Source organism: Anomaloglossus baeobatrachus, chromosome 3 (assembly GCF_048569485.1).
Source record: "Anomaloglossus baeobatrachus isolate aAnoBae1 chromosome 3, aAnoBae1.hap1, whole genome shotgun sequence".
In the NCBI taxonomy this organism is placed as follows: domain Eukaryota; kingdom Metazoa; phylum Chordata; class Amphibia; order Anura; family Aromobatidae; genus Anomaloglossus; species Anomaloglossus baeobatrachus.
In genome coordinates, this window is record NC_134355.1 from 241,984,052 (window position 1) to 242,005,740 (window position 21,689).

Genomic DNA, 21,689 nt, shown 5'->3' on the forward strand with positions numbered 1-21,689 from the left:
ACACCCCCTTCTGAGAGCATCAGGATGTAGGGGCAGAGATCCTGATTCCAGTAATGTGTCACATACTGAGCTGCTTACTGTCGTTTTGATATCCCTATTTTATCTGCTACAGATATACACGTTATCTGAATATTAAGCTCTGTATAATGCCCCCCCACCACTGTGCATAGGCAATAAAGTAGTAGGGGCGGGCTTATATCAAGCTCATGAATTTGGAGGACTACCAGGCAGCATGTTTACTTGTCCTCTAGTGATAATCTCCTGCTGATAAAACAGTGATTTTACCAAAACTTCAGCAAGCAGCCCAGTAAGTAATATATAATTTTAATCAGGGTTTCTGTATCTACATCATTTGAATCTCAGATTGGGTGGCAAAAGCCTGGGAACATGTTCCCCTTAACAATGCCACCAGAATGAAACAAAGCTGCATTAGAAAGCGATCAGTAAAACTTTATTTTTTCTTGTCCTACAATCAAGATCTTAGTTCTCCTTCATTAGGATTAAAATGACAAGTTATTGAAATGCTATACAGTAAAGGCCATGGGCAAGGGATATATGAGTCATAGAAGCCATGGAAAGAATGATGTTCAAATATCTGAGCCATTTCTATTCCGAGCAAGCACATCTAGTAAATCTATCTATATAGGCAATTGTTATTAAGAATAGTACAATCAGCAGTTAAATCTATGAGAACACCACACTGTGCTGGATTCAGCTCGGGGACATAGGAGCTCTATGATCTGCTTAGCTTTCCTATTCACAAACAACCATATCAGCCATTATCGTACAGATACATAATCTGCTTAGGTTCAGATCACAAGCTGACAAATGAAGGACATAATATTAGGAATTTTTGGAACAATCTAAACTTTACAATAATTTCCTTCCAGTCGGGTTTACTCAGACAAAAAAATAAAATATTTGCTCTGTGCATCGGCTTAGGAAATAAAATCTGCAGCTTTTCTTACTGCATTTTACAATACATGGCTAGATAACTTATTAAATACAATTTATCAAACCAGCCACATTTCTTTAAGATGTTATTTTCCTCGCCAGCAGGAGAGCAAAGCAAGGCTCGGAAATACATGTAATATCAGTTGTCTGTCAATTGCGTTGTACAATTTAGTCTGATGAAGGAAAGAAGCGAAGGCAGGCCTGCAACCTTGCTTGTCCTCACGCTCAGCAGTGGCTGCATGGCACAAAAGTCGCTAGCCTAGGCTGTAACTAGCATTTTACTTCAATCTGTCTCGCTGGAATGCTCAAACAATAATTTCTCACTTATTTTGCTTTCATGAATTTATGATTCTGACCAGGGGAAGAAGAAGAGGAAGAAATGATTCCGGGAATACACATAATTAAATGGCTGGGGCTGGGAAAAGATCAGTATTCCTTCTTTCAAATTAAATTTAAAAGCTTGCCCTAGTGAGTTAAAGAGATTGGCAAGTTTTTACAAATAACATCAGTGGGCCATTCGGAGACAGAACGCCAGCCGTATTGGAATGGAGTCATTAGGCAATACATTTATTTTGAAGCCAATTAACCTTTTGTCAGAGAAATGTCGGCGCTGTAATGATTTCAGCAGTGGAGGTCAGCCTCTAACAGAGGCATGTATGACAGCGATTACGTTGCTTGACATATGCTGCAGACTAAAAGCACAGTCTCAGAATAAGAATCTGCCTTCATTTCTATTCTGCTCCGCGTCTCCTAGGGAGCAGCCAATTCTGACCTATCCATTTAGGTAATTAAAGCTTCCATTTGGAAGTGTCCTGCAGGAAGGTGAAATTTGGGGGAGATAAATGGCTACTGCTAGCAATATGCAATCACTTGATGGACTGTCTGAAGCAGCCAGGGTTGCCAGGTCCTCATAAAAATAGAGATGAATTGATGTAGGAGATAATTCTCACAGGCAAAGAGGTTCTGTCATCTTCCTCTCTTCCAGACGATAATTTAATTGTTAGGCGCGGTGGACGGCTGGCTCTGGGGGCTGTCTTTGAACCAAAAACTTTCATTTGCGAAGAAACGTCTCAGCTTTATTTACTTAGAAGCCAACTTTGTTTGGCAATAGAACATGTCACTTCAATAGGCACAGCTGGCAGTCACAGCTGTGCCCGCACTTACCTTCCAGGCGATTTTGTTTCCTTTCGTATCATGCTCAAGGGCAATTGGGAAGTCTCCTCGCTCATAAAACTTGCGAAAAGCCGTGGGCTTTGCAGGTCGTTCCTTGAATGCTCCCGCTGCAGGGGGGCCTTTCACCTACAAAGTAATGCATAGATCAGTGAGATGCTGGCTGTCTCATCCATCATAGTTGTACATATATTCAATTTTACAGTACAGAGCATTGAGGGGGAAATAAACTCTGCATGGTAATGTGTCTTGTATGGAGATTGCAACAAGCAATTTCTTAATGTATGTCCATAATCTGCTACACAATGTCCTCCATATATTGATCATGATAAATGGCCCGTCGTGTATCCAAAGCAGTGTAGTTAGTGAATACTTATTTAGTCATATATAATGATTTCTATAGTAACTTCTAAAATATATGAATAAACATAAAACTCAATGAATAATGGCCAATATAAGAGAACATTCGTCACTGCATTTGAAATTGGTACCGGATGTAGGTCTATGTGTAGTCACAGAGATTTTACCTCGTGCCCACCTATGGTACCTTAATTATGTATACCATAAATGTGGGTCTGTGAAGTCACAGGTCATTCTGGCTGCATTCACAAAGACCAGTAATAATGAGTAACAGTGGGCACCAGTACCAAGTTTCTTTCTAAGATCAATGCTTTGTCTAAAAGAACACTTTGGATTAAAAAAATATTTTGCCAGCAGTATCCAGCAGGTTTTGCCAGCAAGGGGTTTTCGCATGACAAACATGGCATAGTGACTAGTAGTGACGCCATAAGTGTGCAGTTTCAAGGGCTTGATCCTTAGGGTCAGCACCTGTCTTATGAGTAGAAAGCTGAGGTACCCTGGGTGCACAGTTGGATATACTCCTTTGTCCCATATACAGTAGGCCCAATTCATTAACTTTACTTGGCACATTTGTTGTGTATGGGAGAAAAGCTGTGCAAGAATAGGCACATACTGTGTCAAATGGTGAACTCTACCTTGTATATAGATATGTCTGTGTGCACAGCATAAATCCTTAAACTTCAAGGGAAACTGTCATCTCCAGGCTGACCTGGCTTTATATTCAAACTGAATGGTCTGTAATAGATAGTACACTGTGCATAGGCTGTCATTGTTTTGTGCCAAGAAAGATGATCAGTTGATGCAGCACAAAAGATCATTTCACCCAATGAACGAGCGTTTTCCTCATTCATCAGGTGATCAGGAGCCTGTTTAGACTGAACAGTATCATGAATTGGGGTTCCTAACAACAATTGTTGATGATAATCATATAATGTAAATGGACCATAAATGATATCAGTCATAGGACCTGTAGAAGCGCCACATTAGCACAAAACGATCACCGTTGTCCGAGGGTTCTGCTTCCCCTCCCTACACTACATGTCACCCGTGTTTGCACAAAAAGAAGACTTGATCTCATCCCCTTTTAAGTTGCTGCTTTTTTCTTTTTTCCTGTGTTGGATCTGAATTTTTGCACTGCAGTCTGTTTTTGAGCGTACAGCTTCGGTGCAGGTGTCCCATGTCCGCAATAGCGGTCTGGTTCTTTAGACCAGTACAAAGCTGATTGTTGCTCATCTGTGGTGCCCGGTCTTTTCTCTCCACATCAAAATATATTCAAGATACAAATATATAATCAATATGTAATTACAGTGCCGATTCTCAGCTTTAATTTGGGAGTATTCACATTCTAATTGGAGTCAGGGTTTAAGAATTACAGCTCTTTAATATGTAGCTGCCTCTTTTTCAAGGGACAATTAATTGGACAATAATCTCAAAAATTCTAATGGTTGCATGGGCTATTCCCTTGTTAATCAATCCTCAATTAAGCACGTAAAAGGTCTGAAGGTGAATCTAGGTGTGACATTTGCATTTGGAAACTGTTGCAATAAACCCAAAACGTGGTCAAAGGAGCTCTCAATGAAAGAGAAACAGACCATCATTAGGCTAAAAACAAGATGAAATCTATCAGAGAGTGGCCAAATCAACATTTTGGTATATTGTGCAAAAAAAAAAGAGTACTGGTGAGCTTGGGAACTCAAATACACCTGGACATCCACAGAAGCCAAAAGTGAAGGATGAGAACAGAATCCTTTTCATGGTGAAAAAGAAACCCTTCACAACATCCACCCACATGAAGAACACTCTCCAGGAAGTAGGTATTTCAACATCTCAGTCTGCCATAAAGAGGAAACTTCATGACAGCAAATACAGAGGGTTCACCACAAGGTGCAAACCATTAATCAGTTTTAAAAATGGAAAGGCCAGATTAGACTTTGTCAAGACAAATCTAAAGAAGCCAGCCAACTTCTGAAAAAGCATTCTTTGGACAGATGAAACTAAGATCAGCCTGTGTAAGAATGATGGAAAGAAGAAAGAAGTGGGAAGGCTTGGAACAACTTATACTCTAAAACACACCACACTTTCTGTAAAGCATGGTGGCGGCAGTGTGATGTCTGGGAATTCATGCCTCCAATGGCACTGAGTCTCTAGTGTTTATTGATGATGTGACTGAATACAGAAGCAGCCACATGATTTCTGAAAAATGCAGAGCTAGTTTCTGGCCAGAGTCAGCCAAATGCAGCAAGGCTAATTGGACAGTGCTTTAAAGTACAGATGGAGAATGACCCAAAACATACTGCAAATCAACCCAGGAGTTTTTTAAGGCAAAGTAGTAAAATATTCTGTAATGGCCAAGTCAATCACCAAATTTCAATCTCAAGGAGCATGTATTTCACATGTTTAAGACGAAACATAAAGCAGAAAGACCAGCAAACAAGAAACAAGTGAAATCAGCTATACAAAAAGCATGGCAAAGGAGAAAACACAGCGTTTGGTGACATCCATGGCTTCCGGCAGTCATTGCCTGCAAAGGATTCTCTACAAAGTATTAAAAAGGAACATTTTATGGTAAAATAACATTGTCCACCTACTTTTGAGCTTTTGAAATGAGGGGGCTTTAGTGAAAAATGGTTGCAATTCCTAAACGATTCATGGAATATTTTGATCCAACCCCTTCACACCCAAGTCTGTTTTCACCTTACTGTCCAGGTCATTTTTTTCAATTCTGACCAGTGTCACTTTATGTGGTAATAACTCTGAAATGCTTCAATATATTCCAGTGATTCTGAGGTTTTTTTTCCATAACATATTATACTTCACGTTAGTGGTAAAATTAGGTCGATATTTTTTGTGTTTATTAGTGAAAACAACAGAATTTAAACAAATAAAAATGTCACATTTTTCAAACTTTTAATTTTTCATCCTTTAAGAGGATAGTTATATCACACAAACTAGTTAATAAATACCATTTACCACATCTACTTTACAGCACAATTTTTTTGTTAGGATTGGAAGTTAGAAGGGTTAAAGGTTCATCAGCAATTTCTTATTTTTCCAATAAAATTTACAAAACCAATTTTTTCAGGAACCACATCACAACTGAAATTACTTTGAAAGGCCTATGTGACAGAAAATACCCAAAATTACATCATTTTAAAAATTGCACCCCTCAAAATTGCTCATAATCCCATTCAAGAAGTGTATTAACAAGAATTAAAGGGAACCTGTCACCTAGAATATGCGTTCTGACCTATCAGCAGACGCATGTGTACCCTAATTACACCTCCCTACCCATCACTATGTTGTAAAATTGTGTAATATGAAAGTAATAAAAACCTTTTATTACCTTCATATTTCCTATGTAAATTAGAGAGCTTCTGGTCACAGGGGCGGTGCCTTTCCCTATGGACGTCTGCATACTTTCCGTGGTATCACGCCCCTGTGGGCATAATACCATGGAGTCACGTGAGTGACTTCACCGTCGCTCATTCTATCCTGCGCACATTGTGGCAGGCTTCTTTTCCGGGTGTTCGCGCACCGGCTTCAGACGCGTACTGCGCATGCGCAGTGCACGTCTGAAACTGACAAGGAGAACCCGGAAGAGAAGCCTGCCGCAATAGTAAGTGTAAACGCGCGCAGGATAGAATGAGCGACGGTGACATCGCTCATTTGACTCCATGGTATCACGCCCACAGGGGCGTGATAGGACGGAAAGTATGCAGGGGCAAGACGCCACCCCTGTGACCAGAAGCTCTCTAATTTACATAGGAAATATGAAGGTAATAAAATGTTTTTTATTACTTTCATATTATACAATTTTATAACACAGGGATGGGTAGGGAGGTGTAATTAGGGCATACATGCATCTGCTGATAGGTCAGAACGCATATTCTAGGTGACAGGTTCCCTTTAAAGCAATGTGGAAGGAAAAATGAAAATTTTACTTTTTCCCCCCACAAAAATGTTGCTTTAGACCTCAATTTAGCAGTAAAAGGAAAATATGGCCCATACAATTTGTTGTGCAATTTAACCTTATTACGCTGATACTCCATATGTGGCAAAAACTATTTTTTGCACTAGAAAGGAAGGTGCACGATTTGAGTTTTGGAAAGAAAAATAGGCTGTAAAATAGTGGAAACCCCCCCACAAGTGACCTTATTTTGGAATCTACACCCCACAAGGAATCAATCTCCATGCCAGGTGAGCTTCTTGAACCCCCAGGTGCTTCACAGAATTTTAAAACGTTGAGCTGTGAAAATAACAAAACACATTTTCGACAAAAATGTTGCTTTAGTCCCAATTTTTTTTATTTGCACAAAAGTAACAGGAGAAAATAAACCTTACAATTTGTTGTGCAATTTCTCCTGAGTACAACAATATCCTACATGTGGTGGAAAAGTACTGTTTGAGTGCGAAGCATGGCTCGAAAGGGATGGAGCATCATTTGACTTTTGGAATGCAAAATTGGCTGGAACAGGTAGCGGATGTTATGTCATGTTTGCAGAGCTACTGATGTGCCTAAACAGTAGAAACTGCTCACAAGTGACCATATGTTGAAAACTAAACCCCTCAAGGCACTTATCTAGAGGAGTAATGAGCACCTTGATCCCACTGGTACTTCAAAGATTTTTATAACTAGAGAAGAGCGAACCAGTCGCGGTTCGGCTCGAGTTCGGTTCGTCGAACGGAGGTCTCGTTCGAGTTCAGTTCGGCGAACGTTCGAACGAACCGAACTCGAACCGCATAGGAAACAATGGTAGGCAATCACAAACACATAAAAACACCTAGAAAATACCCTCAAAGGTGTCCAAAAGGTGACAAACAATTCACAACACAACACAAACACATGGGAAAGTGACAAGGACATATACTCATGCGAAAACAAAAGAGCTGGACAAGGAAAAAGAGGAGGAGACACAGATATAGGCATGGCACGCCCTTCTAAAATCATGTAAAACACCACAAGGTGACTCCAAGCGGAGTTCTCCCTTTTTTCCAAAAATTGGGCCACACACACACACACACCCACCCCTTCAGTGGCAGCACTTGTGCCCCAGTTGTACACTTTACAGCTAGATTTGCATCAAACACATTCAAAAATACGCCATCCTTTTCCGTCCTCAGGATTGCACCGGGGTAGGTAGCAAAGTCTTTCCTGATCCCAGCTCTGTTCATCTTGGACCATTTTTAAAAACAATGTAAGCAAGGGTTACTCCAAGCGGAGTCTCCCATTTTTCCAAAAATTGGGCCACACAGACACTCACCCCTTCAGTGGCAGCACTTGTGCCCCAGTTGTACACTTCACAGCTAGATTTTCATCAAGCACATTCAAAAATACGCCATACTTAACCGTTCCCAGGATGACCCCGGGGTAGGTAGCAAAGTCTTTGCTGAACCATGACTTGCTCATCTTGGCTCCTTTTAAAAAACACAGCAAGCAAGGGTTACTCCAAGTGGAGTGTCCCTTTTTTCCAAAAATTGGGCCACACAGACACTCACCCCTTCAGTGGCAGCACTTGTGCCCCAGCTGTACACTTCACAGCTAGATTTGCATCAAGCACATTCAAAAATACGCCATACTTAACCGTTCCCAGGATTACCCCGGGGTAGGTAGCAAAGTCTTTGCTGAACCATGACTTGTTCATCTTGGCTCCTTTTAAAAAACAATGTAAGCAAGGGTTACTCCAAGCGGAGTCTCCCTTTTTTCCAAAAATTGGGCCCCACACACACCCACCCATTCAGTGGCAGCACTTGTGCCCCAGTTGTACACTTCACAGCTAGATTTGCATCAAGCACATTCAAAAATACGCCATGCTTTTCCGTCCTCAGGATTGCACCGGGGTAGGTAGCAAAGTCTTTGCTGAACCATGACTTGTTCATCTTGGCTCCTTTTAAAAAACACAGCAAGCAAGGGTTACTCCAAGCGGAGTCTCCCTTTTTTTCCAAAAATGGGGCCCCACACACAACCACCCCTTCAGTGGCAGCACTTGTGCCCCAGTTGTACACTTCACAGCTAGATTTGCATCAAGCACATTCAAAAATACGCCATACTTAACCGTCCCCAGGATGACAAAGGGGTAGGTAGCTAAGTCTTTCCTGATCCCAGCTCTGTTCATCTTGGATCATTTTTAAAAACACAGTAAGCAAGGGTTACTCCAAGCGGAGTCTCCCTTTTTTTCCAAAAATTGGGCCACACAGACACCCCATCAGTGGCAGCACTTGTGCCCTAGTTGCAAACAGGATGTTTTGATTTGCATCAAGCACATTCCAAATCCACAAGCATTTACTCTCCCCAGGATGACACAGGGGTAGTAAATTTCTTGTGGATCCATGACTTGTTCATTTTGATGAACGTTAGTCTGTCCACATTGTCACTGGACAGACGCATGCGCTTATCTGTCAGCACACACCCAACAGCACTGAAGACTAGAGTTGAGCGTGGTTCGTGGTTTGAGGTTCTCCAGTTCGCGGCTCGAGTGATTTTGGGGGCTGTTCTAGATCGAACTAGAACTCGAGCTTTTTGCTAAAGCTCGATAGTTCTAGATACGTTCGAGAACGGTTCTAGCAGCAAAAAGACAAGCTAATTACTAGCTGGCTTTCCGCTGTAATAGTGTAAGTCCCTCTGTGACTCACACTATTATGAAATTTCAGTGTATAGTGTGCGGGAACAGCGCATTCAGATCACTGCTGTTTGGATAATGGCGATCACCTTTTTTTTCCTTGTCTTCCTTCCCTAAGCGCGTGCGTGTAGTGGGGCGGGCCAGCATGTCAGCCAATCCCAGACACACACACAGCTAAGTTGACTTTTAGCCAGAGAAGCAACGGCATGTGTGATAGGATGTCCATGTCACATGTCCCTGCATTATAAAAACGGACATTTTCCTCCAGCACGCCATTATCTGCCTTCTGCGTCTTGGTGTCAGTCACCGCTGGCATAGCTCCTGTCTCCGATACTGCTGTGTACGCTCTATACACAGCGCTATTCAGAATAGGGATAGAAGTTTCTTTCAGCCCTTGTAAGGGCTAATACCGGCAGGGTCAGAGCCATAGGTGACAGTCAGGGCCGTGAAAACAGATTTTAACAGCTACACAAGATGACAGCGTCTGTATAGCTAAGGTCAGGGATTTCCTCGCTGCATTTCCCCATTAGGAGGGATAGAAAGGGAGGCTTCCTTTCCTCTACCCAGACCCACAACCCTGCCACTGTACCCTCCTGCCCTTTGCACACTCAAACTCATTGTTACTAAGCCATTATACTAGCAAACACTGAGGAAACTTAGTGGCATCCTAAATGTGGCTGTTGGACTTCTGTATTGTCCCACTAGTGCAAAGATATTTGCAGCACGTCTGCCTGCATTGCACACTCAAACTCATTTGTTACTAAGCCATTATACTAGCAAACACTGAGTAAACTTAGTGGCATCCAAAAAGTGGCTGTTGTACTCCATTTGTGCCCCACTGGTGCCAAGCTATTTCTAGCACCTCTGCATGACACCCTCCTGCTCTGTTTTTAATAAGCTATAATGATAGCAAAAAATGCTGCCATTTAGTGGCATACAAGAAGTGGCTGTTGTACTCCATTAGTGCCCCACTGGTGCCAAGCTATTTCCAGCACCTCTGCATGACACCCTCCTGCTCTGTTTTTAATAAGCTATAATGATAGCAAAAAATGCTGCCATTTAGTGGCATACAAGAAGTGGCTGTTGTACTCCATTAGTGCCCCACTGGTGCCAAGCTATTTCTAGCACCTCTACATGACACCCTCCTGCTCTGTTTTTAATAAGCTATAATGATAGCAAAAAATGCTGCCATTTAGTGGCATACAAGAAGTGGCTGTTGTACTCCATTAGTGCCCCACTAGTGCAAATCTATGTGCAGCACCTCTGCATGACACCCTCCTGCTCTGTTTTTAATAAGCTATAATGATAGCAAAAAATGCTGCCATTTAGTGGCATACAAGAAGTGGCTGTTGTACTCCATTAGTGCCCCACTGGTGCAAATCTATGTGCAGCACCTCTGCATGACACCCTCCTGCTCTGTTTTTAATAAGCTATAATGATAGCAAAAAATGCTGCCATTTAGTGGCATACAAGAAGTGGCTGTTGTACTCCATTAGTGCCCCATTGGTGCAAATCTATGTGCAGCACCTCTGCATGACACCCTCCTGCTCTGTTTTTAATAAGCTATAATGATAGCAAAAAATGCTGCCATTTAGTGGCATAAAAGTGGCTGTTGTACTCCATTAGTGCCCCACTGGTGCAAATCTATGTGCAGCACCTCTGCATTACACCCTCCTGCTCTGTTTTTAATAAGCTATAATGATAGCAAAAAATGCTGCCATTTAGTGGCATAAAATAACTGGCTGTTGTACTCCATTAGTGCCCCACTGGTGCAAATCTATGTGCAGCACCTCTGCATGACACCCTCCTGCTCTGTTTTTAATAAGCTATAATGATAGCAAAAAATGCTGCCATTTAGTGGCATACAAGAAGTGGCTGTTGTACTCCATTAATGCCCCACTGGTGCAAATCTATGTGCAGCACCTCTGCATGACACCCTCCTCCTCTGTTTTTAATAAGCTATAATGATAGCAAAAAATGCTGCCATTTAGTGGCATACAAGAAGTGGCTGTTGTACTCCATTAGTGCCCCACTGGTGCAAATCTATGTGCAGCACCTCTGCATTGCACACTCAAACTCATTGTTACTAAGCTATTATACTAGCAAACACTGAGTAAACTTAGTGGCATCCTAAAAGTGGCTGTTGGACTTCCATTAGTGTCCCACTGGTGCAAATCTATGTGCAGCACCTCTGCATTGCACACTCAAACTCATTGTTACTAAGCTATTATACTAGCAAACACTGAGTAAACTTAGTGGCATCCTAAAAGTGGCTGTTGGACTTCCATTAGTGTCCCACTGGTGCAAAGCTATTTGCAGCACCACTGCATTACACCCTCATGCACATTTTGCTACGCTAATTTTATAGCAAACTCAGGGAATTCCTTGCTGCATTTGATCATTCGGAGGGATAGAAAGTGAGGCTTCCTTTACTGTCCTGGTACCCACAGAACACGGCCACTGTACCCACCTGTCCACTTTTGCCACGCTATTTAATTTGCCCAAAGAGCTGACTCTTTTTCTGCCTTTTTAAAATTATCTGTAATACTAAGTTAGTGTTCCTTTGCTGCCAAGCAAGGTACAACACATGTGCATTCTACACTCCTTTCCATTTCTGGAATGCAATTATTAACTGCAGGTAGTCCAGCCAATCTGTGACGAAGGTGCAGGTGTGGATATTATGTAGCCTGCATCCAATGTTGGTTTTCTCGATGTCTGACAGCTCAACAATACCATCTGTTTCCACTTCCAAAACAAGTGATGACCTGCCAATCACACTCCCTGTTGCGTGTAAAGGGGTGGAAGTTCAGTGTGAAAAACCATGTGAGACTGCTGTCCCCACAGTCACAGAGGATGAAGAGCACGCAGATGCACTTGATGGGGCAGGCGGTGGTTGCACAGGCACGCTAGGCCACATTGTAGCACAGTGAAATTCACATTGCGACTTATGCTTCATTTTAAGTCGTGTACAGGGTTGGCTCCCCAGTATGCAGCAAAACCAGGCAACAGGAAAAGGACTCTAGGCAGTTGGGTTGATAAATGATTGTTTAACTTTACCAAAACAAACAATAAGAACCATGCATACAATTTAAATAATTGAACAATCTATTCTGTTGACTACTACCTGCCAATCCCTCTGCGTAGCAGTAATTGTGTGTTTGTGCGTGTGTGTGTGTGTGTGTGCGCGAACACGACTTACCAGTGTCGCATCACAAGAGCTTCCAAGTTATCTACCTAAACATAGACAAAACACATTACCCCCCCTGAATACCCTTGTTAGCTGAAGCCTCACAGATAAGGCAGATGATAGCAGTGTGAATGCAAACCACACAGCTCTGCAACACAGTCATGGAAATCTTGAAAGGCAACAGTCAATGCAAACATGTGTCGCTGTCCCTCTATGATTTAAACTGTACGTGACAATTTGACAGTGCAGAGGCAGCAAGTCTTATTGTCTATATAGTCGGCCTACCCAGAACAGATATGTGGCATGCGGTAATGTCTTTTGTGTGTGTGTAAAAATAATAATCAAATAAAAATAATAATTTAGATTACTATATAGGGTTAGATTTGGGACAGTAAAAATATACTGTATTTATTGAATATAGTCAGGTTTAGCTTCATAGTTGCAGGCGCTCAGTTTTTGTTTTTTTTTTTCTTTTTTTTTCTTTTTACTGACGTCCACTTAGTAAATGTAGTTTCAGAATTATAGTGGAAAATTCTTATACTAAAGGTTTCTTTTCTGCTGCATAAAATTATGGTTTGCGTAATTTAGTTGCGGTTGCTCAGTAACTGCTTTTTACTGTAGTCTGTTTAAGTTAATTTTATTTTAACACATTTTTATATTATCCATTTTATTTTTATGTTTTTTTTCTCTTTCTTCTATTTCAATAAAAAGTTTACACAAAATAAACATACACACGAATAAAATTGGTTTATTTTACACACACACACACACACACACACACACACACACACACCATACAAAAAAAAGTCTTGCTTATCCCACAGATGTTATGCAGCTGAGGAGGCATACGTCATCCTAGCCTCTGACACTGCTATTATGGAAGAGGATCAACCTTTTACTTTTCTCCTCCTCCTTTTTCTCCAGTGATACTGAACCCAAGGAAATGTCCCAGGACAGCAAATGAGCCAGCACCCACTGTTAGTGACCCCCCCCTATGGACTTTACCCCCCACTAAATTATGAGCCCCAGATTCCTGATTTTGTGGTCCAATCAGGAGACTAATTTGACACTGCTGGCCTCCAGGAAAATTGACTTTTTCAAAGTATTTTTGTCTAAGGATTTTGTAACTCTCATGCTAGTCCAGACAAATTTGTATGCCCAACAAATTTTAGCCCAAACCTGTTACGGTTGCTGCGAGCACTGGAGACTATGTCCAGATTTCTTGCTACTGCACATGTGCGAGCGCTGGAGACTAAGTCCAGATTTCTTGCTACTGCACATGTGCGAGCGCTGGAGACTAAGTCCAGATTTCTTGCTACTGCACATGTGCGAGCGCTGGAGACTAAGTCCAGATTTCTTGCTACTGCACATGTGCGAGCGCAGGAAACTAAGTCCAGATTTCTTGCTACTGCACATGTGCGAGCGCCGGAGACTAAGTCCAATCTTGGAGCCATTGCACATGTGCGGGTGACATCATCGCTGACACGAGGTCACATGTCTCTGACACCTTCTATGCCGATTGGTCGCTGGTCATGTGCTTGTGACGTCTTGCTCGGTGATAGGCCAGCATGACGTCACTCCTGTCGTTCTGGCAGCGGATTGGCTCTGGTGTCCTCCATCTTGGATGAGGCACAGAGTCTATATAAGACCCTGACACACGCCGCATGGTGCTCAGTCCTCTTGGTTCATGCATATGAGTAGACGCTCTGTGCGCGTTCCTCTAGGCATTCCTCTGTCTATGCTAGGTGAGCGCTACCGGCAGGGTAGCGTTCTTATACCTTACAGCTTCGGCTGCTGTCCGTATCCTTACCTCTTAGGGGAGCGGACATAGGCAGGTGCCTGAGGCACATGGTCTGGCTGGGCCTTGTGATTCTACTCGTAGGTGGACGTTGCCGCTAGGGTAACGTTCCTTATACTGCGTCTGGCAGTTGTTCGTATCCTCGCACACTAGGGGAGCGAACAGAGGTAGGAGCTTTGTGCGGCTTACGCTGCTGTTCGTCTCTTTTGCACCACTAGAAGAGCGGACCTAGGCAGGTGCCATATCTAGTGGTTCGTGTCCTCGCACACTAGTGGAGCGAACGCAGGTAGGAGCTTTGTGCGGCTTATGCTGCTGTTCGTCTCTTTTGCACCACTAGAAGAGCGGACCTAGGTAGGTGCCATTTCGCACACATTGCCTTTGTCTCTGTGATTATTAACAGAGATCATTCCACACACCCTCCAAGTAAGGGAGGAATTGCTTTACTTATTATATTTACTTACTTATTATATCCTTCTGTGAGTTAACAGAGGTATTGCACTCTGCCATAGTCTGCAGCAAAGTCTTTGCACGGTGGACCCTGACTGTCTGATACTCCTTTCGGTTATTATCAGACAGCCCCCCGTAACATTAGGACTGAGCCAAGGGTCTGGCAGTTATGGCAGAATATCAGCAGTTACACCGTTACATACAAGTACTTGAGTCACGGCTCAAGAGTATAGAGGATAAACCTCAGACCATGGTGACATCTGCACATGATCCTCGACTTGCTCTGCCAAACAGATATTCTGGCGATGCCAGATCATGTCGTGGTTTCATTAGTCAGTGTCAGATACACCTAGAGGTCAACTCTTCTCGCTTCTCTACGGAGAGGTCCAGAGTAGGCTTTATCATCTCCTTACTTCAGGACAAAGCCTTAGAATGGGCGACTCCCCTATGGGAGCGCTCTGATGTGGTTACTCTGAGACATCAAGACTTTCTTGATGCTCTTAAGGCGGTATTCATGGGTCCGCAGGTTACCCATGATGCGGCCCTGAGACTGTTAGATCAATCTCAGGGTTCGTTATCCACTAGTTCTTATGCCATTGCTTTTAGAACTCTGGTGGCAGAACTAGATTGGCCAGAGAAGGTGTTGATTCCTATCTTCTGGAGAGGGTTGGCAGGCTATGTCAAGGATGCCCTTGCTACTCGTGAGGTCCCTGCTTCTCTGGAGGACTTGATCACAGTAGCAACGAGGATCGATGTACGCCATAAGGAACGTAGACTCGAGGTCTCTTCCTCACGCCCTAAGCATCGCGCTATTCCAGTTGTTGAGGGTCCACTACCATCTTCCTCAGCATCTGAAACATCTCCCACTCCTATGGAGTTAGGTCATACGTTCTCCAGACTACGCAAGTCTGGTCCTCCTATATGTTACGTATGTCGTCAGGCTGGGCACTATGCCAACAAGTGTCCTAGTCGTCAGGGAAACTCCCTGGCCTAGTAACCATTAGAGGGGGGTTACTAGAGACGTCTTCTGCACCCTCTAAGTGTTGTATCCCAGGTCAGCTCTCGTTATCTGAGAATACATGGCCTATTATGGCTTTTGTGGATTCCGGAGCTGACGGGATTTTTGTGTCCTCAGGATTTGTAAAGGGACACAATATTCCCTCTATCATGTTAGAGGCACCTATTCCTGTCCGTGTTGTTAATGGAACTATGTTGTCTGACTCCATTACATTGAGGACAGTTCCCTTGCGCCTTTCCCTGTCTCAGGGTCACATAGAGGAGATTTCTTTTCTTGTTTTGCCTGAGGGTATAGACGACGTCCTTCTGGGTCTTCCATGGCTTCGGACTCATGCTCCTCACATTGACTGGGAGTCTGACAGCATTATTAGTTGGGGTTCGAAATGTCAGTCCCGATGTCTTCCCTTACCACCTAAGGTCGTTGCGGTTGCATCAACTGATCTCTCTCCCATACCTACACCCCATTTGGATTTCGCTGACGTGTTCTCCAAACAGGGTGCTGAGGTTCTTCCACCCCATAGGCCGTATGACTGTGCCATAGACCTTATCCCAGGTTCGGTTCCACCTAAAGGCAGGGTTTACCCCCTGTCGATACCTGAGTCGGAGGCCATGTCGACCTATATAAGAGAGAGTTTAGAGAAGGGGTTCATTCGTAAGTCTGTCTCTCCCGCGGGAGCTGGGTTTTTCTTTGTTCGGAAGAAAGAGGGTGATTTGCGTCCCTGCATAGATTACAGGGGTCTCAACGCAATCAACAAATATAGCAACTGGATAGGGATATACCGTAGGTGAAAGTAGTAATAGCTAGGTAACCCAGCAAAATTAACACGCCTAAAATATAACTTTTAATATGGTATGCATAAAAAGGACTAACAACACTTAAGGTGCAAAATGCACATAAAAATTGTCACTATCTGTGATGTCCTGTAATTGTGTTGGTAGGGATATTCTCTCACAGGAGGACAATATTAAAAGACAGCAGCAAACAGACCCTAATCTCAATGAGCTGGATAGGGAATGAAAGAGGAACAATCTCACCAGTCTTCTGGTTACTTATGGACGAACGTTCCTCCCCAATGATCAGATGATGGAGCTAGCCAAAGGCTAAAAGCGATCCCCTGGTTCCACCAGGTATTCAAAGGATCCACTTATAATCAGCTCCGGTATACATATGGAAGGGATTTCTCTCTCTCAACGCGTTTCATCATATATCCTCAGGAGAGTGGAGTAACAGATCCACATAGAGTATTCCGTGTCATACATAGAACCGGCATATCCGCCAAAAGGTCCAGATACAGATCCAAACTTGTTAAGTGTCCTTCATAGGACCGGCAAATCAGCCACGGGGTCCCAACACCTGGCATAAACACATGCTGCGCCGCCATGACCGACGCCAGCACTCTTTTTAAATAGCAGAGCATTACCGCTCTGGCGTGTGACATCACATCCGCGTCACGGGTGACCGCCCACTTCCTGTCGGGCGCCCCGTGTTGAGACGCAAACTTAGCATTGCGGATGGAGTCTTGGAACGCAGGCCTACTGCGCATGCGCAGAGGGTTCCATTACAATATACCTAATGGGAGCAATGGGTTTTACGGGCCTGCGCTCACTTCAACTAGAATGTTGTAAACCGCAAACATTCATCAATAATGCTGCATTGAGGTAAAAAAATGCCCCAAATGCAGCAATCCAGATTAGATAAAGCTGTAAGTTTCTGGTACCGGAACAGTATCAAACATTCGTGGCTAATGAAGCAAGTAGGGGAGAAGGGGGAGGGGGGTTGGGGGAGATCAATATCAGAAAGGACAATCTGGTCAGAAGATTATTTTACCTCAATGCAGCATTATTGATGAATGTTTGCGGTTTACAACATTCTAGTTGAAGTGAGCGCAGGCCCGTAAAACCCATTGCTCCCATTAGGTATATTGTAATGGAACCCTCTGCGCATGCGCAGTAGGCCTGCGTTCCAAGACTCCATCCGCAATGCTAAGTTTGCGTCTCAACACGGGGCGCCCGACAGGAAGTGGGCGGTCACCCGTGACGCGGATGTGATGTCACACGCCAGAGCGGTAATGCTCTGCTATTTAAAAAGAGTGCTGGCGTCGGTCATGGCGGCGCAGCATGTGTTTATGCCAGGTGTTGGGACCCCGTGGCTGATTTGCCGGTCCTATGAAGGACACTTAACAAGTTTGGATCTGTGTCTGGACCTTTTGGCGGATATGCCGGTTCTATGTATGACACGGAATACTCTATGTGGATCTGTTACTCCACTCTCCTGAGGATATATGATGAAACGCGTTGAGAGAGAGAAATCCCTTCCATATGTATACCGGAGCTGATTATAAGTGGATCCTTTGAATACCTGGTGGAACCAGGGGATCGCTTTTAGCCTTTGGCTAGCTCCATCATCTGATCATTGGGGAGGAACGTTCGTCCATAAGTAACCAGAAGACTGGTGAGATTGTTCCTCTTTCATTCCCTATCCAGCTCATTGAGATTAGGGTCTGTTTGCTGCTGTCTTTTAATATTGTCCTCCTGTGAGAGAATATCCCTACCAACACAATTACAGGACATCACAGATAGTGACAATTTTTATGTGCATTTTGCACCTTAAGTGTTGTTAGTCCTTTTTATGCATACCATATTAAAAGTTATATTTTAGGCGTGTTAATTTTGCTGGGTTACCTAGCTATTACTACTAGTCTCAACGCAATCACAATAAAGAACAAATACCCATTACCTTTAATTTCGGAGCTCTTTGACAGACTGAGAGGAGCTCAAGTTTTTACAAAGTTGGATCTGCGGAGTGCGTATAACTTGGTACGAATTCGAAAGGGTGACGAATGGAAGACCGCTTTTAACACCCGAGACGGTCACTATGAATACCTCGTCATGCCTTTTGGGTTATGTAATGCACCCGCAGTATTTCAGGACTTCGTAAACGATGTGTTCAGGGATTTACTGTTATCCTCAGTAGTGGTGTATCTAGACGACATCCTGATTTTTTCTCCTGATCTGGAGACTCATCGTCAGGATGTCGTTCGTGTCCTTTCCCGTTTAAGGGAGCACTCATTGTTTGCTAAACTCGAGAAATGTGTATTCGAGCAGTCCTCATTGCCTTTTTTGGGTTACATTATCTCACAAGAGGGTCTGGCTATGGATCCTGCGAAGCTCTCTGCTGTCCTGCAATGGTCCGAACCTCATTCCTTGAAGGCGGTGCAACGCTTCTTAGGATTCATAAATTATTACAGGCAGTTCATACCCCATTTTTCTACTTTGGTGGCCCCTTTGGTGGCCTTGACTAAGAAAGGTGCTAATCCCAAAGCCTGGTCTACTGAGACATCTCAGGCTTTTGAGGCAGTAAAAAGACACTTTTCAACTGCTCCCGTTCTTCAAAGACCCGATGAGAATAAGCCCTTCCTCTTAGAGGTTGATGCCTCTTCAGTGGGTGCTGGTGCGGTCTTGTATCAAAAGAACGGTGCAGGTAGAAAAAGGCCGTGTTTCTTCTTTGCTAAAACCTTTTCACCGGCAGAGAGAAACTATACCATTGGGGATAGGGAACTGCTCGCCTTGAGATTAGCCTTGGAGGAGTGGCGTCACTTGCTGGAAGGAGCGAAACATCCTTTCCAGGTCTATACAGACCATAAGAATCTGACGTACTTACAAACCGCTCAGCGTCTGAATCCTCGCCAAGCCCGCTGGTCCTTGTTTTTCTCCCGCTTTCACTTCTCCATCAACTATCTGTCTGGGAGTAAGAATAACAAGGCAGACGCCCTGTCTCGCTCTATGCTTTCTACCCAGGAAGAGATTGACGAACCTCGTCTTATCCTTCCCTCCAGGGTTTTTCATACGCTCTCCCCTGTGACGTTAGACCAAATCCCACCGGGCAAGACCTTTGTTCCGCCTGATCGACAGAATGATATACTGTCATGGGCCCACACCTCAAAGGTGGGTGGGCATTTTGGTATTAGGCGGACACGAGAGTTACTGGAGAGGTGGTATTGGTGGCCACACTTAGCCAGCCACGTCAAGAGATATGTCGGTTCCTGCTACTCGTGTGCTCGCAACCGTCCATTACGGCAGAGACCGGCTGGGCTCTTGCATCCTTTACCAGTGCCAGATAGACCATGGGAGGTGGTAGGCATGGACTTTGTGGGTGATCTTCCATGTTCACAGGGACATAGATTTGTGTGGGTCATTACGGACCATTTCTCCCGGATGGTTCATCTCGTACCGTTATCGAGAATCCCATCTTCCAGGGTACTAGCCAAACTATTCCTCAAGCATGTCTTTAGGCTTCACGGGATGCCAGATCGTATCATTTGTGATAGAGGCCCGCAATTTACTTCCCGTTTCTGGCGAGATCTTTGTAGCCTTCTGCAAATTGAGTTGAATCTCTCTTCGGCATACCATCCGGAGACTAATGGTTTGGTTGAACGTACCAATCAATCTATGATTATATACCTTCGACACTTTGTTGCTGAGAACCACGATAACTGGTCCTCCCTCCTACCCTGGGCAGAATTTGCCCTTAACAATTCGCTGGCTGAGGCCACTGGGCAGACACCGTTCGTACTCAATAATGGGCAACACCCTAGGGTACCGGTACCGTTTCCCGCTGCTGCACCTCCTCCTCTTGTGGCCGACTGGGCAACTAATGCCAGAGAGGTTTGGGATCGGACTCAAGAGTCGATCCAAGCAGCTAAGGACCGTATGAAGACGGTGTCCGATCGGTTTCGTCGCCCGGCTCCTGTCTTTTCTCCAGGGGACTTTGTGTGGCTCTCTGCAAAACACGTGAGACTTAGAGTGAGCTCTGTCAAATTTGCTCCTCGCTTCCTGGGTCCTTATGAGGTTCTTCGACAGGTAAATCCTGTAGTCTATCAATTGAAGTTACCTGTCCATCTTAGGATTCATGACAAATTCCATGTCTCACTGCTAAAGCCGGCTATTTTACCTCACGCTCGTGAAGTGCACTCTCCTGCCTCTGATTCCTCTCGCTCTAGCTATGAGGTCCGAGCCATAGTTGGTTCTAAGATGGTTAGAGGGCGCAGGTTCTTCTTGATAGATTGGGAGGGCTATGGCCCGGAACATCGCTCTTGGGAGCCTGAGGAGGCTGTCCATGCTCCCGACTTAGTTGCCGATTACCTGCGTCGCCGGGAGGGGGGCCCTTGAGGGGGAGGTACTGTTACGGTTGCTGCGAGCACTGGAGACTATGTCCAGATTTCTTGCTACTGCACATGTGCGAGCGCTGGAGACTAAGTCCAGATTTCTTGCTACTGCACATGTGCGAGCGCTGGAGACTAAGTCCAGATTTCTTGCTACTGCACATGTGCGAGCGCAGGAAACTAAGTCCAGATTTCTTGCTACTGCACATGTGCGAGCGCCGGAGACTAAGTCCAATCTTGGAGCCATTGCACATGTGCGGGTGACATCATCGCTGACACGAGGTCACATGTCTCTGACACCTTCTATGCCGATTGGTCGCTGGTCATGTGCTTGTGACGTCTTGCTCGGTGATAGGCCAGCATGACGTCACTCCTGTCGTTCTGGCAGCGGATTGGCTCTGGTGTCCTCCATCTTGGATGAGGCACAGAGTCTATATAAGACCCTGACACACGCCGCATGGTGCTCAGTCCTCTTGGTTCATGCATATGAGTAGACGCTCTGTGCGCGTTCCTCTAGGCATTCCTCTGTCTATGCTAGGTGAGCGCTACCGGCAGGGTAGCGTTCTTATACCTTACAGCTTCGGCTGCTGTCCGTATCCTTACCTCTTAGGGGAGCGGACATAGGCAGGTGCCTGAGGCACATGGTCTGGCTGGGCCTTGTGATTCTACTCGTAGGTGGACGTTGCCGCTAGGGTAACGTTCCTTATACTGCGTCTGGCAGTTGTTCGTATCCTCGCACACTAGGGGAGCGAACAGAGGTAGGAGCTTTGTGCGGCTTACGCTGCTGTTCGTCTCTTTTGCACCACTAGAAGAGCGGACCTAGGCAGGTGCCATATCTAGTGGTTCGTGTCCTCGCACACTAGTGGAGCGAACGCAGGTAGGAGCTTTGTGCGGCTTATGCTGCTGTTCGTCTCTTTTGCACCACTAGAAGAGCGGACCTAGGTAGGTGCCATTTCGCACACATTGCCTTTGTCTCT

At 44.5% G+C, this 21,689-nt stretch overlaps 1 protein-coding gene across 1 annotated transcript in view; it reads right to left on the reverse strand.

Annotated features, from left to right (window-relative positions):
* Nucleotides 1–21,689, reverse strand: part of PACRG (parkin coregulated) — a 1,022,669-nt gene that overhangs the window by 750,885 nt on the left and 250,095 nt on the right. The window contains exon 2 of the mRNA XM_075338224.1: nt 2,119–2,253. Coding sequence (XP_075194339.1) covers nt 2,119–2,253 — 135 coding nt within the window. The remainder of the gene's footprint in view (nt 1–2,118; nt 2,254–21,689) is intronic.